The 11,647-nt window shown below is 43.5% G+C and overlaps 1 protein-coding gene across 1 annotated transcript; it reads right to left on the bottom strand.

Moving 5' to 3' along the window:
- Positions 1-2,269: 2,269 nt before the first annotated feature.
- On the bottom strand, positions 2,270-4,054 carry LOC110502160 (trace amine-associated receptor 13c-like). Its single transcript, XM_021580017.2, has one exon. It carries the CDS (start codon positions 3,605-3,607, stop codon positions 2,645-2,647), a length of 963 nt encoding a protein of 320 aa, XP_021435692.2. The 5' UTR covers positions 3,608-4,054; the 3' UTR covers positions 2,270-2,644.
- Positions 4,055-11,647: the final 7,593 nt, after the last annotated feature.

Below are 11,647 nucleotides of genomic sequence, written 5' to 3' on the forward strand. Positions count from 1 at the left end.
CAACTTTACTAATTATTAGTAAATGGTTTATAAGGACACACAGTGCCTTGCGAAAGTATTCTGCCCCCTTGAACTTTGCGACCTTTTGCCACATTTCAGGCTTCAAACATAAAGATATAAAACTGTATTTTTTTGTGAAGAATCAACAACAAGTGGGACACAATCATGAAGTGGAACGACATTTATTGGATATTTCAAACTTTTTTAACAAATCAAAAACAGAAAAATTGGGCGTGCAAAATTATTCAGCCCCCTTAAGTTAATACTTTGTAGCGCCACCTTTTGCTGCGATTACAGCTGTAAGTCGCTTGGGGTATGTCTCTATCAGTTTTGCACATTTAGAGACTGACATTTTTTCCCATTCCTCCTTGCAAAACAGCTCGAGCTCAGTGAGGTTGGATGGAGAGCATTTGTGAACAGCAGTTTTCAGTTCTTTCCACAGATTCTCGATTGGATTCAGGTCTGGACTTTGACTTGGCCATTCTAACACCTGGATATGTTTATTTTTGAACCATTCCATTGTAGATTTTGCTTTATGTTTTGGATCATTGTCTTGTTGGAAGACAAATCTCCGTCCCAGTCTCAGGTCTTTTGCAGACTCCATCAGGTTTTCTTCTAGAATGGTCCTGTATTTGGCTCCATCCATCTTCCCATCAATTTTAACCATCTTCCCTGTCCCTGCTGAAGAAAAGCAGGCCCAAACCATGATGCTGCCACCACCATGTTTGACAGTGGGGATGGTGTGTTCAGCTGTGTTGCTTTTACGCCAAACATAACGTTTTGCATTGTTGCCAAAAAGTTCAATTTTGGTTTCATCTGACCAGAGCACCTTCTTCCACATGTTTGGTGTGTCTCCCAGGAGGCTTGTGGCAAACTTTAAACAACACTTTTTATGGATATCTTTAAGAAATGGCTTTCTTCTTGCCACTCTTCCATAAAGGCCAGATTTGTGCAATATACAACTGATTGTTGTCCTATGGACAGAGTCTCCCACCTCAGCTGTAGATCTCTGCAGTTCATCCAGAGTGATCATGGGCCTCTTGGCTGCATCTCTGATCAGTCTTCTCCTTGTAAGAGGTGAAAGTTTAGAGGGACGGCCAGGTCTTGGTAGATTTGCAGTGGTCTGATACTCCTTCCATTTCAATATTATCGCTTGCACAGTGCTCCTTGGGATGTTTAAAGCTTGGGAAATCTTTTTGTATCCAAATCCGGCTTGAAACTTCTTCACAACAGTATCTCGGACCTGCCTGGTGTGTTCCTTGTTCTTCATGATGCTCTGCGCTTTTAACGGACCTCTTTGACTATCACAGTGCAGGTGCATTTATACGGAGACTTGATTACACACAGGTGGATTGTATTTATCATCATTAGTCATTTAGGTCAACATTGGATCATTCAGAGATCCTCACTGAACTTCTGGAGAGAGTTTGCTGCACTGAAAGTAAAGGGGCTGAATAATTTTGCACGCCCAATTTTTCAGTTTTTGATTTCTTAAAATATCCAATAAATGTCGTTCCACTTCATGATTGTGTCCCACTTGTTGTTGATTCTTCACAAAAAAATACAGTTTTATATCTTTATGTTTGAAGCCTGAAATGTGGCAAAAGGTCGCAAAGTTCAAGGGGGCCAAATACTTTCGCAAGGCACTGTATATTAAACATATTAAGAGTAATCATATAAATCATTATTACATACTATAAAAGTTGTTTATAAATGTGTGAATAACTGGCTTGCTAAAACAAATGTGGAAGTAATGATAAATATATAAACTATTTACTAATCCATTAAATATTATTTATGCGCGAAACCCAATCTCTATATTAATTCAGAGTAAACAGCATCTGAGAGAGCTTCTCTTATGTGACCTGGCAGCAGTGATGTATTGAGAGTAGTGGTAGTGTTCATAACCAGTATGTGGAGGGTGAAGTGTCTACTGCGGTTTCCTGCGCTGTTGTGTTGAGTCATTAATGTATATAGTAGTTATTTATAAATGTCAGAATACCTAGGTGAGTAACATTTCACAAATGTGGGCTTAATAATAAATAGTGACCAAAATGTAAATGCCTTACAAATGTGTTATTACTGAAAATTATAAAGTGTTACACATAATTGCATATTCTTGCATTTTACCCTCAACTACTTACACAATACACCATTGAGAGTCTTGGACGTTATCTGATATCATGCAGTATTGTTCATTTCAACTTCACTACACTTGTTGAAGGCGTTGTGTCCCTATTGAGCCACTAGAGCCACTAGCCACTTAAACAAGATATAGAATGACTCATGACGTCCTCAAAATGTACTATTAGAATACAACAACAGGCTTTGGTATTTGGAATATACTGCCCAAAATGACTACAATGTATTTTATAAAACAAGCTTAAGCCTTTTTATGCATTCTCGAAGTCATTCCACTCCAATCCAAACAAATTCTTCTGTATCAACACCACATACCACATGTATCTGTGACAACACTGAGATAAGTAATGTCAGTTTATTGTTACATGAAATAAATAATTATAACAATTGTAGAACAAAATTAAGGGTATTGTTACATGAAAGAAGCAATTACAACAAATTGTATAACATAACTATATCAAAGCTGTTTCTCAAACTATGGAATAAAAACATAGGAACTAATTTATGAACGCCTTAACTTCAGAGTTAAAATATGTTTAGCTGTCACTTTGAACCATGGATAAAAAAAAGCATAAATTATTGGATTAATTAAGGAGTTAACAAGTGGCAGAAAACTGATGAACAATGTTGTCAAGTTGTCAATTAAAAAAGAAAAAAAGAAGAAAAGAAATAGAGATGGAATCCAACAAATGAGATAGTTGACAACAACAATAGATAGAGTTTTTGCTGCTTTTCTCTCAGACTTATTTGCCTGTATAGTTTTAACACCAGAGACACTGGCAGCCTCTTTTGAAAACACCTTTCTGGCCTGTGATCTGGCCACCACAAAGATTTTCAAATAAAGTGTTATAATAATAGAGCACGGGACAACCATTGTAATTACAAGGTCAACGATATTAACCCAGATTAACCCTTCAACGGTAAAACATTCATTCAAACACCTACTGGGTACCTGTACATTTACTAAGTTTTTTATAATAGCAGCACGGTATATGATACAACAACACCAGGTAATGGAAATACAACACATCATTCTTGTTATTGTTATTTTAGAGTGGTACATTAAGGGATCACACACAGCAACATAGCGGTCAATAGATATCAAGACCAAATTGCCCAGAGATAAAGAAGCACATAAAAAAGCAATGTAGAATTGAAACACACAGAAATATTCCCCAAATCCCCAGCATGATTCCATTGTTGCTACTGTCGTTACTGGTATCACAATCAGTCCCACCAGGAGATCTGACGCAGCCAGAGAGAGGATGAGCAGGTTGGTTGTAGTGTGGAGCTGCTTGAAGTGAGAGATGGAGATGATCACCAGTATGTTCAAAAATATTGTAACTGCTGAAATCAATGAGAAGAAGATGTACAGTGTTATGTAGATAGATGTCGATAGCAAAGCCTTTCTGCAAGAAGAGTTTCCGTCTTGAAAACAATATTGAACATCTTCATGTTCCTCCATTTGTAATAAAGGGTCAAATGCTGAGGTCCTGCTCCTGCTTGGTCCTGTGTGACCCTGTCAGTTCAGCCTTCTGACAAACTCTGAGCACTGCCTCTCTATTTATCCCTGAATGACTGACAGACACTCCCCTCCCGGAGTCTCTCTGCACACGTACACACACAAGCACACAAACACTATGCACAGAATAAAAAAAAATGGTTGGATAAACAAATCAGTTGTGAAAGCATGATGTAACGTATGACAGGATTGGATGTTGCTGTGCCCTCTTAGCCTGTCCTTCAGCCTGACTGATCGTTAGAGATGAGATAAAATGTACATTTTCTCAACTGAGCATTTTAATGGAGAAAATATAGTATGGGTGATGTTTTGGTCACTCAAATTATAGTTTACAGGGAAAGAGGATAACTCAAATAAAATAAAATTGTATTTGTCACATGCACCATACCGTGAAATGCTTACTTTCAAGCCCTTAACCAACAATGCAGTTCAAGAAATAGAGTTAATAAAATATTTACTAAATAAACTAAAGTAAAAAATACAATAAAAAGTAACACTATAAAATAACAATAACGAGGCTGTGTGCAGGGGGTACTGGTACTGAGTCGATATACATGTTATTCAAGGTAGTTTGTATGTAGGAAGGGGTAAAGTGTGTCGGGTATGAAGGTAAGACCCAGATGCAGACAACGTCGAATTAACAATGGTTTAATAATCCAACAGGGGCAGACAATATACAGGTCAAGGCAGGCAGGGGTCAGTAACCAGAGGTGGGGCAAAGGTACTGGACGGCAGGCAGGGTCAGGGGCACGCAGAGTGGTCAGGCATGCGGGCTCAGAGTCAGGACAGGCAAGGTTCAAAACCAGGAGGACGAGAAAAAGAGACTTGTAAAAGCAGGAGCCGAGACACAAAAATGCTGGTTGATTTGACAAACAAGACAAACTGGCAACAGACAAACAGAAAACACAGTGCAGCTGGAGACCAATGACCTAGTGCAGCTGGAGACCAACGACCTAGTGCAGCTGGAGACCAATGACCTAGTGCAGCTGGAGACCAATGACCTAGAGCAGCTGGAGACCAATGACCTAGTGCAGCTGAAGGCCAATGACCTAGTTTAGTTGGAGACCAATGACCCAGTGCAGCTGGAGACCAATGACCTAGTGCAGCTGGAGACCAACGACCTAGTGCAGCTGGAGACCAATGACCTAGTGCAGCTGGAGACCAATGACCTAGAGCAGCTGGAGACCAATGACCTAGTGCAGCTGAAGGCCAATGACCTAGTTTAGTTGGAGACCAATGACCTAGTGCAGCTGGAGGCCAATGACCTAGTGCAGCTGGAGGCCAATGACCTAGTGCAGCTGGAGGCCAATGACCTAGTGCAGCTGGAGGCCAATGACCTAGTGCAGCTGGAGGCCAATGACCTAGTGCAGCTGGAGGCCAATGACCTAGTGCAGCTGTAGACCAATGACCTAGTGCAGCTGGAGGCCAATGACCTAGTGCAGCTGGACACCAACGACCTAGTGCAGCTGGAGACCAATGACCTAGTGCAGCTGGAGACCAATGACCTAGTGCAGCTGGAGACCAATGACCTAGTGCAGCTGGAGGCCAATGACCTAGTGCAGTAAGAGACCAATGACCTAGTGCAGCTGGAGGCCAATGACCTAGTGCAGCTGGAGGCCAATGACCTAGTGCAGCTGGAGACCAATGACCTAGTGCAGCTGGAGACCAATGACCTACTGCAGCTGGAAACCAATGACCTAGTGCAGCTGGAGACCAACCACCTAGTGCAGCCGGACACCAATGACCTAGTGCAGCTGGAGGCCAATGACCTAGTGCAGCTGGAGGCCAACGACCTAGTGCAGCTGGAGACCAATGACCTAGTGCAGCTGGAGGCCAATGACCTAGTGCAGCTGGAGACCAATGACCTAGTGCAGCTGGAGACCAATGACCTAGTGCAGCTGGAGAGCAATGACCTAGTGCAGCTGGAGACCAATGACCTAGTGCAGCTGGAGGCCAATGACCTAGTGCAGCTGGAGGCCAATGACCTAGTGCAGTAAGAGACCAATGACCTAGTGCTAGGGACTGAGGGCTGACTAATACTGAGTACTGACAACCTAGCACAGGTCATGTGTGGCTTAGCAGCTCTAAGCATGGTGGGATAAGTAGCTGTGGGATGACTATGTCTGCAGATTGCGAGTACAACAAACTTGGCTCCTAGTAAGGCAGGAGGCTCTAAACCTGGTGGGATAGGCAACTGCCTATAACTAAGGGCAGGAGACTGCAGACCTGCAGACTGTGCAGCAAGGCAGGATACACTAGACCTACTTAAGGGTCAAAATATACTTGGCCTACTGGGAAGGCAGGGAACCGGGAAGGAAGGGAACTCTCACCCTATAAAGAAGGAAGGGAACTCTGACCTTACCTGGAAGGAGGGGAACTCTAACCCTACAGGGAAGGAAGGGAACTATAACACTACTGGGAAGGAAGTGAGCTCTGAACCTACCATGAAGGCATGATACACTGGACCTACTTGAGGGGCAGGACACTCAAAGCCTGGTCACTTTACACCTGCCAGGTAGGCCCAGAACTGTGTATCTAACCCTGCCGGGTGGGACAGGAACTCTAGCCCTCCCGGAAGGAAAATAATTGGACAACTACATCAGGGGAGACATCAGGGGTGACTTCTGGTGGGTCTCCTGGGGTGATGTCTGGCAGGTCCCCTGAGGCTAGGTCTGGAGGTAGCAGGACCCTTGTGCCGGAACTATCACGGAGCTAGCAGGTGGGGTCTGTACTTGACCTCTGCAGTAGCTGCTGGCTGTGGCTCCATCCAAAGAGCGGGCAACCAATTCAGTGAGGGCTCTGGGCCAGGAGCTGTGCTGGGTTCCCTGAGGTGGAGTGTTTGTGGCTGAAGGTTCCAGGGTAGCAGACAGTCGAACCTCGGGCACCCGAGCTTCTGCCCCACTGGTAGAAGAGGACGACTCCGCAACGGTAAGCAGAACATGCCCCATGGCAGCAGCTGGCTCTGGCTCCACGACTGGAGCAGGAGTCTCCTTAACTCTGGCTAGTCAAGGAGCTGGCTGAGGAGAGTGCAGACCTTGGTGTCGTGGACTGTGCACTCTGGAGTTCATGTGCTTGGGAGCTAGGCTGCTCTGGGGATCAGAAGTGGACCTGATGCTAGGGGAGGCCTAGAGGGACGTCGGTCGGGAGAGCGCCTAGATCACCTCGGGGGAGGTGGTGCTCCCGACGTTCTGGCAGACACGATGTAGACTCCAGCAGGGGGGGCCTGGAGCGACAAAGATCTGTTAGTAGGGATTGGTGTCCCGTCTACGGGACAGTTGTTACTCAATTAGCATAATGTGCCAACAACGTGGTTTTTAGTGGGGATTTTGTTTTGGTACATGGGGAGAACGCTTAAATTCTTGTTAAGAGAGTGTGAAGGGGTGTAGACAAAGGGCTCTCCAATAGTAGTACCAAAACATTTAAAGACGGTTTTCTCAAAAGTGAGTTTACAAGTTCATCAAATTTCAAAGCAGAATTACTTTCTCATTGTTTCCTCAAATCCAATGCATGATATACCATTTTGTAGCTCTAAGTCTCTACTTTTATCCAATGTAAAAAACAGAAATTCAAATGTTGCTACATAAGACCGAATCCAGGTGTTGAGTCACATTTAGGGTGTGCTTACGTAACTTGATAGTGCAGCTGTTTTTTGAAGTAAAGAATATGCCTGAGATAAAAAATGGTGATTGATGTGTCGTGTAGTGACCTTCCAGTTGGGAATGTTTGTAGTGAACTTATGGAGCTGCTGTGTAGTGAGCTTGTGACCACTTGTAGAATGAAAAATTGATTTTGTTTAGGTCTGCCTGAGTATAAGTAAGTGATATACTTGTCTTGGAAGCACTCTGAGTGACAAGAAACCTCAAGCGAGATAAACCACAGAATACTCCAGAAAACATGTCTCCTAGACCAATTCTAGGTGTATTGTGTCCTTCCTGTCTGGGCCACAATGACAAAACCATTGATGACATTTTTGTGATGCACCTGATTGTTTTAATGGTTGGATTGACATGAGGTTCCCATTTTCCAACCGGGTGATTCAACCATGAAGATTTTCACACACAAAACTGTGTTTTTTTCCTGCGTTTCTTACAAGAGAATGGCTTAAGATGTGACTTGCTCTATGTCAGATCAAACAGGCCCTGAGTGGAACATCCCAGCCTGGGTACGCACTGGAGGAGGAAGTCTGCGGGCGAGATGGTTTGAAAGCTATTTGAATGACAATTTTAGGTTGTTCTGAATTCAACAGTGCAAATGCCTCCAAGTCTGTTGGTTCGTATGTAATTTCTAACGCTTGCACAGAGGTGAACTATTTTGTGCCTGTTAGCTTCAAGTGTGGAGATTGGATTAAGGTGCTTGACATGATGAAACACCTGCAACAGTTTTTCCACCATTGTGAACATTTACCAAGATGGTTCCTTCGGTCCTCAAGACAACTTGATAGAAGCTGGATCTATCATCGTAAAGAAAACATACAAAACCTGGAAGGCCATGGAGAGACAGCATGGAAGAGGCAATGTCTGAGGCCCTCACAGCTTGTATAAGGGAACAAGGCGAGACCCATATGCAGACACAGGTGGCAGATGGTTGAGTTCCGATATTTATTATAACACAAGGGGTTGGCAAAGGGCAGGTTGGGTAGAGGTGAGAGTTCATAAACCAGGTCAGAGTCCAAACAGTACAGGGCGTAGGCAGGCTCGACGTCAGGGCAGAAAGAATGGTCAGGCAGGCGGGTTCGGTGTCGGGACAGGCAAGGGTCAAAACTAGGACGACTGGGAAAAACAGAGACTTGGAGAAATAGGAGCTAGGAGATAAACGCTGGTTGACTTGGCAAGCAAGACGAACTGGCACAGGGAGACTGAAAACACAGGGAGAAATACACCAGGGATAATGAGCGACACCTGGAGGGGGTGGAGACAAACACAAGGACAGGCGAAACAGGTCAGGGTGTGATAGCCTGAAGACAGGGATTTGGAGACTGATGGGGGTGTCTGGTTACAATAGGCCCCTGAAAAGGAGGAAAATGCTGGTTCTTCTTATTTTCTAAGAAAACAATAAAAATCAGTCTTTCCTACAAAAACATTATTATAAGTATAAACATTTATTGGGTAATATTGTAATATTTGTTTAATAATAATATGTATGATTTATATAAATGAAAAATAAAACTTGTTTTTTTTAATATTGCATAGCAAACTTTTAATAATTGTAATACGTATGTATTTCTGTCCTAAAGATTTAGAAGAAAATAAAAGGTTTGAAAGAAAATTGTATTTACCTCTTCTCTCTCTCTCTCTCTCTCTCTCTCTCTCTCCTCCCTCTCTCTCTCCTCCCTCTCTCTCTCTCTCTCTCCTCCCTCTCTCTCTCTCTCTCTCCTCCCTCTCTCTCCCTCTCTCTCTCTCTCTCTCTCTCTCTCCTCTCTCTCCTCTCTCTCTCCTCTCTCTCTCTCTCTCCCCCCTCTCTCTCCCCCCTCTCTCTCCTCTCTCTCTCTCTCTCTCTCTCCTCTCTCCTCTCTCTCTCTCTCTCTCTCTCTCTCTCTCTCTCTCAGGCTATTACAAAGACAAATGACATGACATTGAATCCTGAGTGTTGAACTTTTGCCCACTCTAAAGCCAACCTGGTCATTATCTGACCCTGCTGGTCATCTGCGAACATTGGAACATCTTGAATAACAATAAGGGGCACATGTTCTCTTACATGTGCACTCAGCACAACCCTCAGAGCATGGTTCCTCTCTAGTTTTAATGCTAGGTTTATGACTTCTAGGGAGTGTTTGCTAGATGCTGTGCTTCGGCATATGCATCGATTGGTCTTAGGTTTTTAGACTGGGTATGTGTAAAACTCTTTGTGAGTACTGCTGATGGAAAAAAATATTTTTTAAGAAATGAATTTGGTTGATTGACAGATTTGTATTATTATAAAAATAGTATAATAATTGTATTATTATCATAATCAAGACTAACACTGTCGAATTTCCTATTTTCTAGAGAACAATCATGAAGGCAAAACACAAAAAGTTGTAATGTCATTCTATACTGAAAACAGGTACATTCTGAAATATTGTGTTGTTGTTGATGTGATAACACAATTTCTGTTCAAGTCTCAATATAGGATAGTACTGTTTATTGTATATTACTTCAAATGTATTATTTAGGTTGTCTTATACCATGCTATTACACTACCAAGCAATGCAAGCAGATGTGGAATTAAACCCCAAACAGCTGTGTGTCTTTTTGGATCAAGAATTTATCCAGAATACCAATAGGCATGATCAGATCCTCTTTCCTTTTCAGGTATCATATTTTTTAAATTTTATTTCACCTTTATTTAACCAGGTAGGCTAGTTGAGAACAAGTTCTCATTTGCAACTGCGACCTGGCCAAGATAAGGCATAGCAGTGTGAACAGACAACACAGAGTTACACATGGAGTAAACAATTAACAAGTCAATAACACAGTAGAAAAAAGGGGAGTCTATATATACATTGTGTGCAAAAGGCATGAGAAGGTAGGCAAATAATTACAATTATGCAGATTAACACTGGAGTGATAAATGATCAGATGGTTATGTACAGGTAGAGATATTGGTGTGCAAAAGAGCAGAAAAATAAATAAATAAAAACAGTATGGGGATGAGGTAGGTGAAAATGGGTGGGCTATTTACCAATAGACTATGTACAGCTGCAGCGATCGGTTAGCTGCTCAGATAGCAGATGTTTGAAGTTGGTGAGGGAGATAAAAGTCTCCAACTTCAGCGATTTTTGCAATTCGTTCCAGTCACAGGCAGCAGAGAACTGGAACGAAAGGCGGCCAAATGAGGTGTTGGCTTTAGGGATGATCAGTGAGATACACCTGCTGGAGCGCGTGCTACGGATGGGTGTTGCCATCGTAACCAGTGAACTGAGATAAGGCGGAGCTTTACCTAGCATGGACTTGTAGATGACCTGGAGCCAGTGGGTCTGGCGACGAATATGTAGCGAGGGCCAGCCGACTAGAGCATACAAGTCGCAGTGGTGGGTGGTATAAGGTGCTTTAGTGACAAAACGGATGGCACTGTGATAAACTGCATCCAGTTTGCTGAGTAGAGTGTTGGAAGCGATTTTGTAGATGACATCGCCGAAGTCGAGGATCGGTAGGATAGTCAGTTTTACTAGGGTAAGTTTGGCGGCGTGAGTGAAGGAGGCTTTGTTGCGGAATAGAAAGCCGACTCTTGATTTGATTTTCGATTGGAGATGTTTGATATGGGTCTGGAAGGAGAGTTTAGAGTCTAGCCAGACACCTAGGTACTTATAGATGTCCACATATTCAAGGTCGGAACCATCCAGGGTGGTGATGCTGGTCAGGCGTGCGGGTGCAGGCAGCGAACGGTTGAAAAGCATGCATTTGGTTTTACTGGCGTTTAAGAGCAGTTGGAGGCCACGGAAGGAGTGCTGTATGGCATTGAAGCTCGTTTGGAGGTTAGATAGCACAGTGTCCAAGGACGGGCCGGAAGTATATAGAATGGTGTCGTCTGCGTAGAGGTGGATCAGGGAATCGCCCGCAGCATGAGAAATATCATTGATATATACAGAGAAAAGAGTCGGCCCGAGAATTGAACCCTGTGGCACCCCCATAGAGACTGCCAGAGGACCGGACAGCATGCCCTCCGATTTGACACACTGAACTCTGTCTGCAAAGTAATTGGTGAACCAGGCAAGGCAGTCATCCGAAAAACCGAGGCTACTGAGTCTGCCGATAAGAATACGGTGATTGACAGAGTCAAAAGCCTTGGCAAGGTCTATGAAGACGGCTGCACAGTACTGTCTTTTATCGATGGCGGTTATGATATCGTTTAGTACCTTGAGCGTGGCTGAGGTACACCCGTGACCGGCTCGGAAACCAGATTGCACAGCGGAGAAGGTACGGTGGGATTCAAGATGGTCAGTGACCTGTTTGTTGACTTGGCTTTCGAAGACCTTAGATAGGCAGGGCAGGATGGATATAGGTC

Source organism: Oncorhynchus mykiss, chromosome 22 (assembly GCF_013265735.2).
Source record: "Oncorhynchus mykiss isolate Arlee chromosome 22, USDA_OmykA_1.1, whole genome shotgun sequence".
Classification (NCBI taxonomy): domain Eukaryota; kingdom Metazoa; phylum Chordata; class Actinopteri; order Salmoniformes; family Salmonidae; genus Oncorhynchus; species Oncorhynchus mykiss.